Here is a 20,731-nt window from a genome sequence, read left to right as displayed (position 1 = left end):
TCCGTCAGTTGCACAAAGCTCCGTTAAAATTAAAGCTTCATTAAATCTATTGCTAACACTTTTTATCTTGTTGACAAAGAGTCAGCAATAGATTTAAAGTAGCTTTAGTAAAATTCCATGGTTTAAATAGTAGACAGGGGTTTGAGACTGAAATCATTCTTGCAATAAACTTCACTACGTAATTGCAGATTATATTATGCATGATGTGATGGGATAACTAAAGTTGAAATAAAACTATGAAAACGGTTTCATTATTTGTTTATTGAATGAAACAGTTTCGTAGGTACCATTATGTACTAAAAGCTCTTAATAGTAACGTAACCTTACTATTTACAAACGAAGTTTTCACTCGACATTCGAAGTAATCTATTTCTGTTATCAGAAAAGAGGTTTATTCTGAAATGCTGAGTAAATAATTGAAATTGTATTGAAGTGCATGTTAACTAAAATACGCTTAATCCAACATGAGTAGCAATTGTTGTAAAATGTAGATAGTAAAAAGAAAATCTGAACACACCTCTGGCCACTTTAAGAAAAGTGGATAAGTTTTTCAATCAAACTTTCAAGTAAAAATGCAACCTATGTATTGCGTGTCTGGATTGCCACTGAAGTTAAAAACATACTATATACAAACACGATTAAACAAATGAAGACATTATCTCAGTATTGAATAACTAAAATGCACATTACAAGTGAACTTAATATTAACAGTCTTAAAATTATCGTTATCGTGAACAATACGGTAGTCCCGAACGCATTGCGATGGACTTTGTACAGTTTTATGATCAGAAACAATACCTACGACTTGAGCGGCAATCTCTACAATCAAGTAAAAGGCTGCTGCTATTATAAATGATAAAATATATTTCACGAAGAGATATAAAAGAAAAAGTACTAACTACTTTCATAATATGTATAAATAAATTTGAAGATTTGTGTTGATGAGGCAAAGGATTATTTCACTGCAATTTAGCTTGACACTCGTTGCTGTTTTAGCACATTAGGTACTTATAATCATACCTATTTCGTTGGCCTAAGATAGTAAGAGATTTTACTTGACCTAAAACATATCGATATTTTCACTTATCTATAACACGCCTTAACAATGTTCACAGCAAACTTTCAGTTGTGTTGAATTACATCGTATCAATTATCATCATTAGATTCACCGTAGCACTGTTGCTATACACATAATTATAACAAATTTTATCAGAACATACTATCATTCAATTTACACTATTTACATAAAAAGAGGTTGAAGGATTTCCTTTACATCCTACTTGGAGCTAAATAAATATGCTCATAAGAGTTTTTGAAGAGACAACATAAAGGAGGCTAATATATTGAGTTAAAACATGCTGTTTACAATCAGCATCACCATTATTTGACAGTCTAATAGAACTAATCAGAAAATATATTTTAATAGCCTTAATTTACGCCAATGCCATGAAATGAACGGCAATTTCACTTCAAATATTATAATATCTTGACTATTCAATTAAAAAGGGACTCAAGAGACTAGCTCAAAAATAATAATAAAAATAGGTTCTATTGGGTTACCACATTCTCGTACAATCACAATGATATTTACAATTTAATTTAGAAATTAAAATCTAGCCAAAGACTAATAAAAACGGCTGCCCAGCGCATACTTTGAAGTTTTTCAGTGAAACAAAACTATAGAAAATACTGTTATAAAAGAACATAGATATTTTGCAGCCTATATCATGTATCGGACTGCAAGTTTTTTTAAATTTCCACATACTACAAAGCGCAACTGCTAAAAGGTTTACTTACTAGAATATTGCGATTATTGAATATTTCACATCATACAATTCATGCCACATCATTACACAAGTAGAAACTATTTGTATGCGCTAGCTTAGACCTGTGAAATTAATATGTAAACTATGTACATTTAACTTCTAATAGAAGACCGGCAATTTATGTTTATCGCGGCCAACGCAAAACAACACGCGGCTTGCTTATCACTCGTTTAGAATATTGTATACTTAGGATCACGTCTATTTAGAATTATTTCCCATAAGTTGAAGGCATAATAACTACGTGATCACCATGTTTTGTACAAACAGATTACTTTGAGTAAATTATTGCTAGCGACCAAGACCGACACTACATTCGTCTTGAGAGTTAACCAACAACATCATTTTCGTACCAACAATATTTGAAAACTATGCGCATGCATGCTTTTAATTTGTACGATTCGAATTACTATATTCAGTTTATTTCAGAAGGCATGAGCACACGCACACAGGAAGAGTAGGACGCAAGAGAAGTAATATTGTTAGGACCTCGCGCAGACAGTTACCTTTTTTAGTAATGTTTATTCTTTTTAGGAGCGAAAGACCCCGCAATATTTTTTTCTTGCTAAATCCGTCACTGCGTTTACCTCCCCAAGGGTGTTCGTGGCAGTAATGGTGTCACCAGTGACTGTCAGTTTCCTTCTTGACCGAATAGCGAGGTGGTTGGTGCCTGGTGTTGTCCCGCGCGAGGCCCTGCAGGTCTCATGTGTAGTACTGTATGGTGTGGGTGCGGCGCGCGGGGTTCACGATGGAGGAGTTCGTGGTGGACCCCACGATGAGGTACCCGCCGGACGATGACACAACCTTCTTGTTTGCGTTCTCTTCGTTGTTCATTATCTACGTAAAGGTGAAGTTGATTAGGCTTTTGCCAACTGTTCGGTGTTCGCCAGCTTCAAGTCTAGCTAGATGATTGTTGGTTACAAATGTGTAGCAGTGTTTTACATGGAGTGAACGCCTATCTGACCTCTTCATCCCAGTTAGCCAGGCACTAAAATACCTCTTAGTAAGACTGGTTATGACTGTCTTGCTTCTAACTGCACCTAACAACTGCCAAAAGTATTCAAATGATCATTTGGCCCTGTAATTTAATTTTCGTCCCCAAAATAAATAACAACGTTTACAAAACACCCACTTTAATTAAATCTTTTTCTTATTAATTTTAGAATATTGATGTTATGAAGCTTGTATCAAAAGTACAGTGTTACAATAGAATGCGATGGAAGTAAGATATACGATACTAACTTGTTTGTTGATGATGATGGGCATCTGTCCGGTGGATGGCGGTTTGTAAGTGCCGACGCATTTCATTGTCTGGTTGCCGCTCGTGTCTTCTACCATGCTCACTGCAATAACAATTAGATTATGATTAACTATCATTTTGATACTTTAATTCTATTTGCCTAAATAATTTAAAAATCAGAATAAAGAATGTAAAACCACGGATAACCGTCTCAGATCCATCTGAATAGGATATAATTTGAGCCTTATTTATCAAGTAAATAAATTTAGTTTTAAGTAGAAACAATGTACATACACATACCAATAATGGAAGCTTTCTGGGAGCTATGTGGGTCTTGGCTGCAGCCGCGCGAGGCCAGCTTGCCGCCGACCGTGAGGGTCGGCGCGGCGGAACTTTTCTGTAACACCAATACACCCCAACTGTGTAATAAATATGTGCGCCTTCTGTATACACCGGTTAGTAGGCTAAACTACTGACTTTAATGTGTTATAGTTCAAGCAAGCATCATGCAAAGTATTATAAGGAAAGCCTGGGAAGTTCTAGAAAGTTCCGAAGCTGGTTACTAATGACTTTAACATAGTCAAATGAGCGAACAAAACAGGTCTCATCAAAAAACTTTCATTCAAGTTAGTAGGTGTTTCGTGCATGTGCAAGTGTGTTTGTGATATCTGCCCAGTCACTGGTAAGTGGTAACCAACTTCGGAGCGGCAATGCTATTTGAAGAGACATCTTTAAACGAAAGAATCAAAGAAAAAAAAAACGGCTTTCCTTTATGTTTTTGTTTGAATAAGTTATAAAACGTATCATGCAATTTTTTTGTTAGTAAGCAATGTGAAGTACTAAAAGTTACAAGGATAGTACAAGGGAAGCACACTACAAAATTCTATGAAACTCACTGGCATCTCAGGTTGAGGTTGTAGCCTATTTTCAGGAGATTTCGGAGGTTCACCGTTGTTACTGTCCTGTAAATAGGAATAGTGTACGTTCTTATAGTCTGTTTCTTAATCTCGTAGACTAAACTGACATTACGAGTATTGTCAGTTTATTGCAAATTCTTAAATAGGGATGTGGCACGACCGAAACTTAGCGTTAATAAAATCAAGTATCGTTTTTTCACAATAAGTCATCCTGAAATAATGGGCTTATCCTTGATGATTACGCATGGCTTTGCGTGGTGAAATATCCCTGGCAGTCTGTAGCACGTCGTACAGCCGTGTGTACGTACGTGAATTTTAAATATAAAACTTTGAATGAATATTAAATTCGTCTATTATAGATAAAAAGTTACGATTCAACAAACCACCAAAGAGCTAGCAACATTATTTGGAAGTTTGACATTTTGCAAGTGTCAATTTAGTCTACGAGATTATATAAAAAACAGACTATAGATGAGTTCGTTTTATTTACTGAGGAGGTTAAGTGCCCTCGGAAATAACCAAATAAATTCCTCAAACTAAAAACATAAGGTACAATGTTTACAGAGTGACACAGGTGCACTCTCTGTTATGTTATTTGTCGAAAGCAAGTTGCAAGTCTGTCGAAAACGATAAAAATATAGTGACAGTTCTTTCAAAACTAAATGGCAATCAATCCACAACTTAATTCCGAACACAAGTTTGCGCATATGGGTATACTTCTCTGCTACACCCGCTATCCACTAACACAATTCGCTTTTGCGTAGCTGCTCGCGCAATGTTTGACGTTTCATGACGACAGTATGTTTGGCGACAACTTTGCAGTTGTAGTTACCTGTGACCGCTGTTGGCACAGGCTGTAGTGCTGCGACCAGTGCGCTCGCTGGCACGGGTAGTCGCAGTACGACGTGTTCCAGCAGCAGTAGAACTGAGCCTCCTGACTGCAGTTTGCGCACCTTTAAGATAGACGTGTTATTTCTTAATACAATTGTTTTTTTTAACAAGGCTTCTTTCTACAAATAGAGACATTCGAATCAGGTATGTTTTGTTAGTCTTTGTTACTGGGTAAAAGCTTCCGATTTAGGGTCAGTTGCATTATTTAACTATAACGATAACCAAACCATAACCAGCCATGAAAAAGGCGATTGGTCATATCGGCGATTTGACAACTGAAAATGGTTTCGGTTATTGTTTTAGTTACATGGTGCAACCTACCGACAACATTTCATCGTCATAGTCAGAAACTATAAATAAATAAAAAATATGAACATTCAACCGAGATTTTTTTCTCACAGTTCATTATTGGTTTTTTTGGAGTAAATCTCCATGTGCAATGTTAGTTCAAACAAATAGTAATTGTAATATCCTACCACTGCTTGGACTTGGCGAGCTTGACGGCGGCTTCGAGCTCGACCTGCGCGGCCCGCCTGGCCTCGCTCACGGCGCGCTGCTTCTCCTTCTCGAACGACGCGCGCATCTCCGCCAGCGTCAGCTCTGAAACCAATACATTTTCATTGAGGATTCTATTGTTTTTTTTGGGTTTCTATACATGTTACTGGCGTTATTGTTTCAATGAGGTCGACAGTCGTAATCCTCCTGACATTATCTCGATTTGATTTGGAGTCGGCGCAATGTTTTCATCTTCGATACTTTTCATCTGCTATCATCTCAAATTGCTCCAATAAGAATAAAAGTGTTGTGCAGTGGTTTTTTACTTCAAAATGTGTGTATGTGTGCATAGCAATTAATCATGGCCTGGCTATCGTAAAATGATAACAAAATGGAATTAGACTATGTAGATTTAATCTGCCATCTTTAACCTTATACAAGAACAACAAATGTATTTTTACAGCTAAAAGACAGGGGTTATTTCAGTATTCTACAGTGTCGTCATACCATGATTATGTTTGACCTCGACGATCTCCTGCTTGTGCTGCCACTGCGCCTGCTCCAGCTGCAGCCGCAGCGACGTCAGCTGCGACGCCGGCTCCTCTAGCTTGTCTATTGAGTCCTCTAGTAGTGTCCGGAAGAAATCTGTCATCTGCAAGTTTTTAAAGGTGTTTTAGTTCTCACAAGTGATTAAGTAACGATTTGATGAGAAACATTGGTAGATAGATTTCTGGGAATAGGTTTACGTTTGGGTGGGTGTATGTGATAAACTCAGATGAACATTTCCAACGTGAGTTTTAATGGTAATTTCCGTGGTATTCACTATATAAGTAAACAGTGTCGAAATCCTAACTAATATTATAAATGTGAAAGTAACTCTGTCTGTCTGTCTGTCTTTTCTTCACGCCTAAACTACTGAACCGATTTGTGTGAAATTTGGTACAGACATAGTTTGGAACTTGAGAAAGGACATAGGATAGTTTTTATTTCAAAAAAAAATATATAAAAATAAAAAATAAAATTTATTCCGGACATATAGCGCCATCTATTGGTCAAACCAAAAATATGCCGGAAGTCACTATATCATGCGAACGAAGTCGCGGGCAAAAGCTAGTCATTGAATACATTGATTAAACATGGCTTGTTATATTCAAATTAGTGACAAATTGTAATTATACAGCCGAGAGAATTACTCTAGTTATATATAACTTAATGAAACAAACACATTGGATAATTTAACATTGGTAAATATGTAATCATATTTATTGATATTTTTTGGCTTTGAAGTTCAAAAAGTGCTGTTTTGCAACTTGAGGAAAGGATTATGAGTTTGAGACTATAAAAATTTTCAGTGACCATCACTTGTAAAATGGTTAGGTATAAGAAATATGTTACCTTAACAGCATTTTGGTTGAGCTTAGCTGTCACGGGTCCGGCGGTGGAGGGGGTGGGCATGCTGCCGATCGGCGTGCTCACGTCCAGCGGGTTCAGCAGGAACTGCGCCGGCCTCTGCTGCAGTCGCGGCGGCTGGCGGAGAAATTCATATAGATTAATTACTTGAGGTATAATAAATTACAGCATATAATAGATCCATTCATTATAGGAGCATCCCATACGTAAAACATCAAAAATAGGAGGCAAAGATTTTCTACTAATAGGAAACCATCAAAAGACCACTACTACTATGTACTAACTCTGTCTGTTAGGCTCTAATACCAAGCAAATATCCTAAGCAAGCAGCTTTTATCTCCAGCCTTCAATCCAGTGCCTTAACCACTGTAATATTGACCATTCCGACAAACCTGTCAGTATATTCTGCAAAACTGTGTCTTACTCTGATTGCTGTTAAAATCTCAATAAATTATGTACCTCTCCCAGCGTGTTCTCAGTAGGCCTGGTGTACACAGAGATGGGAGGTGTAGGTCCAGCCTGTGTGACCGGTATTATGGCGCCGGTTGATGACGTGAGCGCGGCCGCACCGCCTCGTTCTGCCACGCCGTTCAACATCGGAGGGGATGCTCCACTCTGTGTGATATTTGAAGATTATTAATATTTCAAGCCATATATATATCATTAGAAATTATACAAATTCACAAACGAAACTAAGTATATGTGGATAGCTTTTAACAGATTTTAATTACGTAGTGATCGTGGTGTCGAAGCGATTGAGTTGAAACAATTATTTCTCGAAAGGAAAAAAAACCCCTTTGCAAGCAGCAGCTTACTTACAACAAACACGATTCGCGAAAAACTGCTGCTTGCAATACAATTTGATGTCCGCGCATATAAAAAAAGTTTCTGTTCAACTGCCATTGGATATTTTTCGCCTTATTACCGTTTTTGTTAACTTGGTCACGAACTACTCACATCGATAGCCCCAACAGACATAACAGGCTGGAAGCTGAACATCCACTGTCCGTTGACGGACGTCATCAGCGGCACAGTATGGACAGTGGGCACGGTGGCCACGCTCGTGCTGGACGCCGTCGTGCATGTCGTAGCTGCCGTGGACACAGCTTGCATTAGCGGTGTCGTTACTGTGTTCACTAGGTTGTTGTTGTTGCCTGGAAGAAAGTAAGTTGTTGTAGTTAATGTTAAGACTTTTCGGACGCATCATGCTTCTAACGAGTTCATTCATATGATCTAGAAAATGTATATTATTCACTAGCTGTTTCCCGCGGTTTGACCCGCGTCCCGGGTGAACTTATTCTCGTACCTGGAAAAATATCGTCTATGTTCATCAGGGATCCCTAGCTTCCCTTTAATGAAAGAATTTTTCAAATTGGTCTTTTCATGTCAAACAAATAATCAAATCTTTCCTAAAGATGTAAATAAAGTTTACCATTAGTTTGTAGTGTCGTTGCATTAGAGACGAGCGGCGGCGGTCTCGGGCCGGCCGTGACTACAGGCGCGGGCACCTGCGGCCGCGGCAGCCGCAGCGGCGCCTGCGTCATCGGCGGCTGTATCGGAATATACACCATCGAGTTCTTGCTGTTCAGCTCCGAGCGACCCTCGTCCGCCTTCTTAGGCTGAGGGAACGTCTTCTTAGCCCGAGGACGAATCTCAGGCTTCGGCGGCGTCTTCTTAGCGTTCAACGGCGTTACAACAACCTTATTTATCCGCACATCGCGTAAACTCATCGTAGAATTCGGCAGATTTTGAGGGTTAACCGGCCTTAGTCGGAACGCGTTCATAAGATCCATTTTTTCCATATGTCTATCAGCGTCGTCCAGATCGATAGGTTCAGCCTTAATCTCTACCTGCACTTCCTCGTTTGCGGGTCTTTCTGGTGAGGTCATTCTCGCGAACGCTCGGACGCCGACGCGGCCTACGACCGGTTCTGCGTCACTACGAAGTTTCTGCAGCTTCGATACGGCGTCTTTCATTGTGTTTACGTTATCAGTACTGGTTGGGGTGAAGATGCTGGAGTCTGATGTAGCCTCTTCTGTGATATCTATGGTGTTAGCGTTGGTTGTAGTCTTAGTTATCGTGACGCCAGTCAGCTGGGCCGTCGTGGAAAGACTTCGAACACAGCTGATGGTAGGCATGCCGGTATTGTTAGTTGTTACTAGTGCCTTCGCAGTCTCACGGGCTAATACAGCTAGTGTCGTGTCGTCATCGAATTGCAACCGCTCTTTTACAGACTTCGGACTCTGCAGTTCTGAAGGTTTAGGTGAATTCTCTGCTTTAGATTTATCCATGTCTGTGTCTTTAGTACTACTTTCCTTCTCTTTCTTATCTTTAGAGTTAGCTTCACTACTCTTTTCAGACTTCTTTTCGGCTTTTTCTGATCTTGTGGAACTAGTACTGTTAGTGGACCTGCTACTTCTCGAATTTCTTCGCTTCTGAGACCTAGATCTGCCTTCTTTAATGGGCTTATCATTAGGTGTTTTATCCACTTTCTCGGATTTTGCGTTAGGCGTTTTTTCAGCTTTAGAATTGGGTGTTTTATCAACTTTTTCGGCCTTTGCAACAGGGGTCTTTTCAGCTTTATTGGCTAATTTCTCTGCTTTTGCGTTTGGTGTTTTCTCAACTTTTTCAATGCGAGCAGACTTCGGCCTGAGCGGGGTAGTCTTTTCTTGCTCCTTATTTTTAGTTGGAGTAATAATTTTAGCTGTCGTGTCTTTATTAGAGGAACTATTTCTGGTGGTATGTCGTTTTTCTTTTGTTACTAGCGCTATCCTTATAGGCGTTACTCTTTGGGCTTTATCTTTCTCAGTACTGCTGGTTGGATCATTTTCTTTGACCCTAGTCAATGCTTCATTTGTTTTAGTTGGAGTTGCCTCTTCTGTGGTTTCTGCAGGTTTGTCGGGGGTCGGTTTATCATCCTCCTTGCTGCTGCTGGGTTCAGCAACATCAGTCTTAACTTCTTCAGTAGGCTGTTCGTCGAGTTTCCTTCGCTTTTCATTGGCACTACTACTGTTGACACCACTGGACTCTATGATAGTAATGACTGCTTCCTCTAGCTCAGATCTGCGACGCTTTCTAGAATTGGTTGTACTGGATGACTGAGCATCGTCTTTTGCTTTGACTACTGGCTTATCGACTTCCATTTCCCTGAAATATACATTATATTCATTAAAAATTTGATCAGATGTTGTTTATTCGTTTTGATCTCACATATGCACAAAATTAAATAATACACGGTCAAATCGAGAACGTCGTTCTTTTCGGGAAGTCAGTTAAAAACTTACTTGTCAACAGTAGACTCGTCTTCCTCCATTTTAGCTATTTCAGCACCGTCCGCCATTTTGCGCGACTCCACATTGCTTGTGTCTTCACTTTCACTTACATCACTGTAACAATAAAATTAGTACTGATTTAAATATTAATTTTTTCATAGTTGAGTGAGACCAAATCCTCAATTAATATGTCCTTAATAATTTTTTACATGATTGTGTCAAATCAAATAAAAGTTAAAACAAATTAGTTCATGGTTAGCTGTGAGATCAAAGAGTCACCATGAAGGCCCATTCATATATAAGCAATATTCAATGTTGTCTTTAAAAATGCGTGAACAAACTATACAAGACTAGCGTTGTGTATTCTACAATAGGTAAGGTGAATGAAAAAAGTAATTAGTCCGTCTTTTAGATAACTCTAAAATAATGGACACGTATTCTTTTTTTCTCTCACAAACAAATAAAATAACAACGAAGACACACCACGAATTAATTTTCTGTTACGTCACTTACACAAACGTAATGTCACGAGCCCCCACTCTCAATCTTTGCTGCTTTTATTTTTTTTTTCAATTTTTGTAGACAGAATAAAGAAAGAAGACAGGAACGAAAGAATTTACAAAGGCAATGCTTATTTCTAAAGAAATCTCTTCCAACTTCGGGCTTTTGTTAAAATAAAAAATATGTGTCCAATGTTCTTTGCCCATCTAAAATGCAGACTATACAGAATCACATTTTTTTACCCTGCCATCACGTCTATTCATGTAATATTATTTTTTTGAAGTGCTTATAAATTTTCGTACAAACCTGTGGACTACATACCTGTCTTTGTTGAGAAGGTCATACAGTCGCTTTAGTTCTTCTCCGTCACTATCCGAACTATCCGACTGGAGTCGCAACCTAGTGATATTTAATCATATCTTGTATTCTTCAGACTTTACTTAATTTGCATATTGTTCCTTATATTCAAGAGAATAGAGCTTATGTTTGAACAGGCCTTGGGATTTTAGTGGTTTTATGTTGGTTATTAAAATGCATTTTTTTAAAGCTAAGAACTACTACTATTCTTTATCGGGACTTCCTGTTTCTTAGTAGCTTTTATGGCGAGATTCCACCAAAATTGACAGCGCACAAGGGTTGCGAATTGTAGTAACTAATTTTCTTTGTTTAATAGAGGAATTAAAAATATTTGTGCACATCACAGTGGTGGAATCTACTAATAATTTCTAGAATAATCAGATTTTACAGACCAATAAGTCCACGTATCAGCTATAAATCTATAGTTTTTTCTACATAAAGGTTTGTAAATAGAATGAGTTTCGTTAGACAGAAGCCAATGTACTGCAAATAAGTGTTTGGCATACGAACCCGTCGTTAAATGAACTCTTCGAGCTCTTGGAGTTGGACCTGCTCTTCTTCTTGGCGACGACCGGCGACGCTTTCTCTTTCACTAGCGATCTCACTTCTCCTTCGAATGTAGGTATCTAAAACCAATGTAAATTTGGGATAAATGGCACATGGCCGTGAAACATAATATTTAGTAATTTAGTCACAGTTTATTCAGAGCTTGAGAAAGGACATAGGCCACTTTTTACCGAATTGCGGGAAATGGTTCTCCCGGGACGTGGGTGAAACTGCAAGCCAGTACAGAATGTTTATTGTATGTTCGGTGATTACAAAGGTTCCCTTTATAATAAAACTGAATTGATTGGCTCCAGAGCGACTACTTGACTTCACATATGCTGTATTTGTATGTAATGAATAAATAATTGGTACTTACCATCATTTTGAGTTGTTCATTCATTTTGCTGGGATCAAATTGTGTCTTGAAAGGTGGGTAAACGAACCTCCCGTACTTTCTTGATATATTGCGAATGTGTTGTTCTGCTTCCTACAAAATAAAAAGGGGTTTAAATAAATGTTGGAACTGTTCAATTTACTTTATATCTCTACATGTAAATATAACATTATAAAGCTGAAGAGTCTTAGAAACTACTAGATCCATTCAGAATAAAATTGCCCATTTATCGAGGAAGGCTATGATAGCCTACTTTTTATCTGAGGAATAGTTTCCACTGGATGCGGTTGAAAGCGCTGACAGAAGCAAGTGGAAAACTAATATCCTTGTTTGTTGTTTGTTGTCATGCACAATAAGCTCACCTTCATACTATCAATAATATCCTGTCTCTTAGTTCTAAAGTTGTTTGGATCCTTCTCGGAGTAGAGGAAGCAGTCCTTAGCCGGCACCCAGGCTCGGTCGTGGGCGCCGAAGAACCGCACGTCGACCAAACCTGCACTGTTCACCGACATGCCTTTCGCTGGCCAGTAGGGGAAGCCTAGAGAATGAAAGTTGGTATTTTGAATATATATTTTTTATTCGACTTACAAGACTTTAAAAGCCTATTACATAAATCGGAGAACTTAACTTTAAGACCATACACTTTGTTTTCAAAATGATGGGTTTTGTGCTGATAACATGGATGAGCAAACAATTTGCTGCAGGATTTTAAAATATTACACTTTTTAGGTTTGGAGTTCCTATTTGTCATGATTTATCTGTATGTAATAAATAAAACTACGTGATCTTAATCGAAACTACTCCTAATCTTTCAGTAATATATTTACGAAATCAGATTTTCATATTAAAATTTTAATATGAATAGAATATTAGTCTTTTACAAAGACGAAGACTTAATATCGCGCGCAGCACTCCACTTTTTTTCAGAGTATATTTATTGATTTCATACCTTTCAACTTCGCCCAAAACAGAATATGCGGCGTGGTACAGACGTCGGTGAACCACGTGGGCCTGCGCGCATGCGCGGCGGCGTAGCACTCGGGACAGGCCTCGATCTCGCCCATCTCCGCGCGGCACGAGCGCACCAGCGCCCGGGCGCCGGCCGTCAGCTTGGACTGCACTGTTGAAAGCATATCGCCTACATTTACGTATGTAGAGCTTTAGATTTGTATTGGAAAGGAGCTGTTTTGTTACGATTTTACCAAGTCCTGAGTAAGTTTGTTGGTGTACCAGGATAAAATACAGCCTGTAATTTTGTCTCCATAATCACTTTCAAGACAATAGTTTCAACAAAATTAATGTGAAAATGTAAAACATATTGTTGCACTTTTATTTTAAATTTGTAATGGCGTCCACAGTCGATTTTTGACCACAGCGGCTGTTCTCATATAAGGAGATCAGCCAGCTGTGCAGAGCATAAATTTGTAGGTACTAATTTATTGCTTGGCTATTCTTTTTTATACAGAGGGCCTCTTTCCTTCTGAGTATGTATAAAAAAGAGGTTCTGCAGCACACTGTATCATCTTAATAATAGCCTTGTTTTAAAGGCTTTTATAGATAAACATCTGAATAGGTCTTTTGAAACACTTGGGAAACAAAAATAGGCCATTTTATCATAGTACGTCAAATACTTAACTCAGGGACTCAGGCAAAACCGCGGAAAACAGCCCGTATAATAAACATTAGTAAGATGATTGTCACATCACGCTATTTACGTCATCCATTATATAGCGTAATCTATACTTCGGCCGTTCAGAGAATGCGTTCCTGACACCTATCAGTTAGTCACGACTAGTGATGGGCACAACATAACACTGAGTTCGTTACCGTTCCTTCAAAATGAACCGCCGCATTATTTTAAGATTATTTTCGTTTTAAATTGGCGGAATCATTTGTTTTATATTTTAGTTATTTAAGTGGAAACCAAAAAAGGTAATATTCATATAATAAAATTGTTTTATTTATTCTTTGTTACAAGTACATTGAATTGAATGTGCGAACAGAATATTAATCAGACTCCGATTTGCTTGAGGAGGTGGTGTCTTCATCATCATCTTCGCCTACATGTATAATTATATTATTATCAATAACAGAATCAATCCTGATATCTCGGTCTAACAAAAGCCGGGTAATCAAATAAAAACAGATCGAAAACACTTGAAAAACGTGGTCTATGCGCACGAAACGACAACGGACGACTGTTTTAGCGTCACAAAATGGCGGCCCATAACGCCATTTGGGGTTACCATTTTTAATCTAAGTATAAAAATGCGGTTTGGTCATAGTTTTATTTTTATATTTCATAAACGTTATAATTAAGTCTTATAGTCCATTATTTTCCAATTCTTAAAAAGAAAATCAAAACGTATTATTTTATATTATAACTGTATAAGAACAGATTACGATACTTGCCTGTTATTTTTAGCACAGCACTACAAAATATAAACCGCTGACATAACCTTGTAATAGCGCAGTATAGATTTAGAAAAATATTGTTTACCAAGTTATTTGACACTCAGTTTGGCACAAAATTATAACATTCATTGATTATTGATATAATAATGTTGTTTTAATGCTCCTCAATTGTTAAAACGGTAAACAACCAGCAAAAATATTTTTATCGTAACTGCAACGCCATTGCAAAGTTACGTCGTCAGTTCAATCGCGACGTGTCAGGAACGCATTCTCTGAATGGCCGAACTATAATCATATGTTCCTGAACAGTGTATTATTGTCGACGATACAATTACAGCAATCGCAATGAAAAAAACTATGGTTGTGGATTTTCCTTCATAAATACACAACTTCAAATAATTAGCTATCTATTTCGCTCCACGGCTAAGCATAGACTTCTTCCTTTGCGCAATTCTGAAGATAATGGACGATCAACTTGATCGTGAATGGATATGAGCTCACAAAAGGTTAAACATACAAAAATTATTAAACATACTTTGAGACTACACCTATTTTATAAAACATGGTGTTATCACGAAAAAGGTAAACGTTTAACGCAATTCGAATTTCGAATAAAAAGCTTTCTATAACTTGCGTGAAACGTTTGTTTAACTTTTTTGAAATTTTCTCTTAGTAAAAAACCAAACAAAAAGCATACTAACATGTGTTAAAAATAATACTGTTGTGCAGTATCCACTGAGCGTCAGCAAGGAAAGCCTCCGTGCTGCCATACAGTCCCTCGCCGATGTTTTGACTCATTAGCGATAAGTCCATGGGATGCACCACGTATTTGTCGTAGTCGGGAAACGCTGCCCGGTCTACGGCTTGCATGAATGGCTCCACCTGGAAGTTGAACAAGGATTTTATAACATTTTAGTAAATATAAGGGATTTCTTTTTTATTATGTAGGTAAGCTTGGTTGGTCTCTAAATAAAAAGATCATCGTTTGGGTCTGTAATCTGCCTATGATTTTGATAGAACACAGTGATCGGTCACAGTGAGACATTAAAAACAGCGTTGATAGAAGACTGAATTTGTTTTTGTGTGATAATGAAATTCACGTTGCGCAATAGATTTTTTAGATTTTCCTTTTTAGTCCATGAATAAGCGCCTTTTACTTTTCCAAATGGAAGTTGTAATATTTGCCAGTACCATTTTTCTCATTGAGGAGAATTAACAATTTTTTTTTTTTGTTATATTGCTTCAGAAAAAAAAGAACAGATTGAGAATATTTTATCGATGTAATCTTGAAAATGTTTCTAGGTCATCACTATAGAGAGCGATGTGTTTCGTATAGATAGATAGATAGTACGATTCAACGAAAAAAGAAAGGCGTTTAGTTTGTCCCAGTTTGCACCTACATTCGTTCAATGCGAAACATTTTCTAGATTGGTGTGGCAGACCTTTTACAGGCATACCAACCTCAGCATTTTGCATGCAAATGATTTATTGCAGGAATTTCAAGATACGACATCCAAGACCATAATTTAGGTTATTTTAGTACTCATGATTTTCTAGTAATTTCGCGATAAACACGAAAATCAGTATTCATTCTGCCAGTATGACAAACGAATTTCTGCTAACACAAAAGCATGACAAAATGATGAATCAAAAAAAAATGCATTGCACATTACAACGACAATACACACACGTTTATTATTAGCGTCGGTGGAGCGAGACGGCGATATAGTCGTCGTTATTGATCGGGTGTTAGAGGGAGACGCATTCCCCGTGTGTCGGGGGTCCGCGACTACGTAGATAAGTGGCAAGGTCATGCCGTCGTGTCCCGCGTCGCGTTCTTACAGCGCTACATACATTTTAATATCTGCCGCGCTGTTAGTTCATGCGTTAATCGGGTGAAAGTATTCCGCGGTTGTATGATGCCTTATTTTATTAGCAGTGGAATAAGTATAACGTTTTTGGGCTGTTTTATACTATTAGAAGACGAAAATAAGAAAATGTATTTGATGCTTACTTATTTATCTATACGAATATAATAAAGAGGAAACATTTTTTTTTTGTATTCCTTTTTATTTGAACCGATTTAAAAATTCTTTAATTGTTGGAAAGCCACACTGACAGAGTAATATAGACTACATTTTATATTGGTAAGAGCTCAAACGGGACGCGGGTGAAACCACGGGATCGGCGTATAGGTACTTTTCATTAAAAAAAAAAACAACAAATTCACATACTTACGATATCTCATCTACGTCATGCTATTCAGACTACTAGGTCATCAATGGGCATGAAAATCGTATGTAGTACATAATATAGAAACAAATTACCCCATTGAGATCCATCATCCTCTCCAGCGCATGCTTCAGTAGATCACACAGCATGCCCAGGGATATCTTCTTCATGGCTGGCGACCTGGAAATATTGATAATCGGTTAAAATTAATGTTGACACTAATATGACAGGTAAAGCATGGGCATAGGTATATGTATGAACGGGTATCTATTGAGGAACTATTTTAAGACTGTAATTTCATTCTGTAATAATTTGGATGGTAAGTTGAAATCAATGTGTACATAGTACTCTAGTATGGCAGGGTAAAGCATGATTGTGTACATAATAGGTTATCTACTCTGCAGTTACATAAAACATTATAATTCTTTTAGCAGGGCTTTCTAAGCATATTTTTTTAATAAATGGGTATCTAATTTTATTATTAATACAAAGACAAATCCTGCTTAATTTTTATTTTGCTTGGAGTCGACGAATTTGCAATTGCTCCTGTTAATTGTATAGGTCATTGTTTTAATTAATTTTGTTGCGGAAGCCAGCCAGGGGTACACTTATTCTTTATGATCAATAAAATCTCCTAGTACATGAGCATTTCTGAGGTCTAAATAAACATATTCATATTTTTGAGAGCTTTGAAAGTATGAGGAAGTGTCACACTTAAAAAAAATACGCCAGGCGATAACCTATATACGCGTTTAAGCTAAATTACGTAGTTATGATAATTCTAGTGTTTATTTCACTCTTTTACAGCTATATTTTGCACTGATATGTATAAAAGTTTCTTATATGCTTGCAATGTCAGGTGGATTTGAGAAAACTCTGATGACTCTCTGACCAGGGCTTGATAGGTGATTAAACAAGACGAATGGCATAGCTCTGTTATTATCAAATTAATTTAAACAATACAATCTATATGAAATACAAAGTGGGTAGACACTGTCTTAAGGTGCACTTAGACCAATATAACAAAGAACTAGAGCATTCTTTTGTCCTTCTTTCTTAGTTACAATGAATATTTGCCTTTTTGGTTCTAATGCACCCTAAAATAGCAGAACAAAGGAATAAACTGGTTTCAAAGTCATCAACAGCACAGCCATTTAAGATGATGGAGCATCAGTATAAATATTACCTCGTCTCTGAGCTTTCCGCTTGCAGTACAATCATGCATTCTGGACAAACCCAGTTCTTCTCCACATTAATCTTGTTCCTCTCCGTGCCAGTCAGACATTTGTAATGGAAAGATCTTGGGCAGACCGTGCAATGCATCGGAGGATGCAACTTCTCATTAGCCTGTTGTTCCACAGCCCAATGACACCGCCAGCAGTACGGGTCCATGCGAAGCTTATTGTTCTTCTCTACAACCTGACAAAAAAGAAACATATTATAGTATCAAGTTAATACATCTATGGTTGCGTTAGTTACACTACTTATGCTCAAGAATGAGTGAACCGTTTAAGCTCATAATGAAAATTAGAGGGGAGGAAGCTTAGGCGACGCGGGTAAAACAGCCGGCGGAAGCTAGTATAAGATATTTCATAGTATACTTGAACAAAACTATTTTGGTAATATGTTGATTTAGTACTACTATTTGATTTTGATCTACTACTTTGAAAGTGTAGTTATATGCTAGAATTTGATTGCATAATAAGCAATTACTTTTCATTATATTTAGTACTTGTCAGTAATCAATAATAGTTTCTACTATATAACTAACCATTTTCAGGTATTAAATTTTAGCAGACCCAAATTCCTGATATTTATTGTGACAAGGGAACAGCAAAGGCAGCCATTTTGTTGTTTATAGATATGTCAATAGGTATACCTTACTTATTAGAAAAAGTTACTGGCTGATAAACATGATGAGCAAAAAGTCTGCACTACTGCAGCCTTTCAAAATACAAAAATGTCACTGGCATGATGAAAAATGTGTTCTATAAAGATTCACTATTTAATTTAATCAAAAAAATATAATAAAATTAACCTTTGAATGATTCTGTTATCAACAATACCACAAATATAGTGGGCTCTTCTTAATAATGAGACATTGGAATTTTAATATTATGTTTGAATTAATAATTTTACTTACCGTTTGTTCAGTCTTTTTGACCTTTGGTGGAGTGCCTCTAGCAGGCTCCAATTGCTCTGGTTTTTCTTTACTCTCCACCTCATCTTCTTCATCATCTGAATCTTTTTGACCCTTGCCTGTAACTGAGTTTAGGAACTGTTTCACCTTACTTACAAATTCAGGGTTCTGTGACCTCATGGACCTCTTCAGGACAATTCTTTCAGACTTCTCGCTACAGTTGCTCTTTTGTGAGTTACTACTATTCCTTCTTGCATCCTGTATCTTATTGGGCTCTAACAGAGATGAATTCAGGCTAGAACTCGAAGTGTCTAAGGCAGACCTAGATTTCCTAGTTTTACTTGTCAGTTGAGTACATTCACTGATGATCTTTGACTCTTTTGCAGAGTTAATCAAAGATTTTAATTCCCTACTAATGCCTTTATGTTCTTTCTCTGATAGGTCAGACATTGTTTCAATTTGAGAGTCATTTGAGTTTTCAATAGTGATATCCGCAGGATTGGCAGTAGTTGTATTTATAGTGTTTGTGTCATCTATTTTATTAGTGCTATTGCTCTGGACCTTGCCATTAACTGATGTTTTATCAACCAATAAAGGTTCTTTTGTTGCTGACTCAATAGGCAGTTGCTCCTTAATGGGTGACTTCTGATCAGGTTTATGTACTTCTTTGCTTGGAGATTTCTCTGTATCAGGTTTGTCTTCAGTTTGTATTGGTGAAGGTTCTGGGATAGATGAGTCAACAGCATCTTCTTGTTGTATTTTCATAGGAGATGGAGAAGTGATACATAGAGGATGAGCTGTGCTCTCCTCTGCAGTCTCTTTTGTGTCTATCTTGCTTGGAGAATTTACTATTTCTGCATCTTTAGTTGGAGATTTAGCTGGTGACCTTACTGGAGAGTTAGTGAGAGACTTCAGAATCTTCACTGGAGACTTTAATGGTGTCTTTACTGGTGACTTTGCAGGACTATATGCTGGAGATTTTTGTGGAATCTTAACAGGAGATGTTTGTGGAGTCTTGACAATAGATTTTATGGGTGTTGGACAACTTACTGATGAGTTTATAATCTCAGTCTCTTTCTGTGGAGGTTCCTCTTCAGATATTATAACTGTTGTTATTTCTTCCTCGACTGACGTCGGTTGCTCTTCTGTTTGTTCATCTGTATGAGCACTAGGCTCATCATCCATTTTCTCTACTACTATGATCATCTCGACGTTACCGTCGGAGCCTGTCACCTCCTGCATCTCTGGCACGTCACCTGTGGTGGACGAAACGTCGGTCTCCATGTGGGGCTCCGTGCTCTCCTCCATCACCTGCGACAAAACAAGCACCTGGTATTTTTAGCTTGACCTTTTGTGATGTAAGAAAACGTGGTGCTTCTAACATGAACAGCAGACCAGCGTCATGTCCTAACAATAGACATCTGAATATTGAAGGAACCGGTCATTACCCAAGCTCAACCACCCTGCCAGCTACTTACATACCTACTTTCAATACAATCATACAAATACATAGGCAGGCTTACCACACGGTTTGTTATTTTATATACACTTCACGTACACACTACACTCTATTCACCAGACGCGGTAACGGCTGTATCTTATTCATACGGCTTCTGTTTTAATTAGCAATTGTTTTGTGATCAAAAAATATCACCAACCAACGAAAAAATCCACACATCGCCATCGCACGTACAGCTACGTTTAGTTTTTATTGGTTATCCGACAGATGGAGCTGCAACAGCCAACGTACGAAATCACCAAGCGTACCAAAAAGTTTCGGTTTATCTCGCTTCCACAAGCTTTGTTTATCTCTTTTGGTTGCATTGGAAACCTAATAGTTACATCTCGCCTTAACACGCCGGTAACGGCTGCGTTAATGTTGTCAGAACTCTTCTAATATAAAGTATGAAGTTAGATACAGACTGATTTTACTTAAAAATTCAAGATTGCCTGATCTTGTTTTTAGAAAGATTTCTCCATTAATTTTAACTGGTAAATAAAATTTTAATGGTTGTATATTGTAGGAGTATGGTCTTTAATTCTAAATAATTTTAAATAGCCATTTTATTTATCAACATGACAGCTGATTGCCAACGTA

General features: G+C 37.6%; 1 protein-coding gene across 8 annotated transcripts; it reads right to left on the bottom strand.

The window, feature by feature from the left end:
- Positions 1-242: 242 nt before the first annotated feature.
- LOC124638905 (protein kinase C-binding protein 1-like) lies at positions 243-20,332 on the bottom strand. Of its 8 annotated transcripts, none has more exons than XM_047176054.1 (22): positions 20,157-20,332; positions 18,637-19,944; positions 17,680-17,912; positions 16,589-16,673; positions 14,963-15,143; positions 12,796-12,984; positions 12,209-12,384; positions 11,829-11,939; positions 11,417-11,532; positions 10,871-10,948; positions 10,061-10,162; positions 8,209-9,923; positions 7,734-7,930; positions 7,236-7,391; positions 6,762-6,893; positions 5,874-6,018; positions 5,348-5,471; positions 4,813-4,933; positions 3,960-4,025; positions 3,358-3,469; positions 3,066-3,166; positions 243-2,660 (listed from the first exon to the last, which is right to left on the bottom strand). In XM_047176054.1, exons 2-22 carry the CDS (start codon positions 19,939-19,941, stop codon positions 2,526-2,528), a joined length of 5,580 nt encoding a protein of 1,859 aa, XP_047032010.1. In that variant the 5' UTR covers positions 19,942-19,944; positions 20,157-20,332; the 3' UTR covers positions 243-2,525. The 8 variants fall into 8 exon arrangements, 7 of the variants coding, with proteins under 7 accessions (XP_047032010.1, XP_047032017.1, XP_047032025.1 ...); XM_047176061.1 differs by having other exon boundaries at positions 3,364-3,469; XM_047176069.1 differs by having other exon boundaries at positions 3,358-3,460.
- Between the last annotated feature and the right edge of the window lie 399 nt (positions 20,333-20,731).

The sequence above is a fragment of the Helicoverpa zea genome, chromosome 2 (assembly GCF_022581195.2).
Source record: "Helicoverpa zea isolate HzStark_Cry1AcR chromosome 2, ilHelZeax1.1, whole genome shotgun sequence".
NCBI lineage: Eukaryota > Metazoa > Arthropoda > Insecta > Lepidoptera > Noctuidae > Helicoverpa > Helicoverpa zea.
This window is presented reverse-complemented; position numbering and strand designations above follow the sequence as displayed.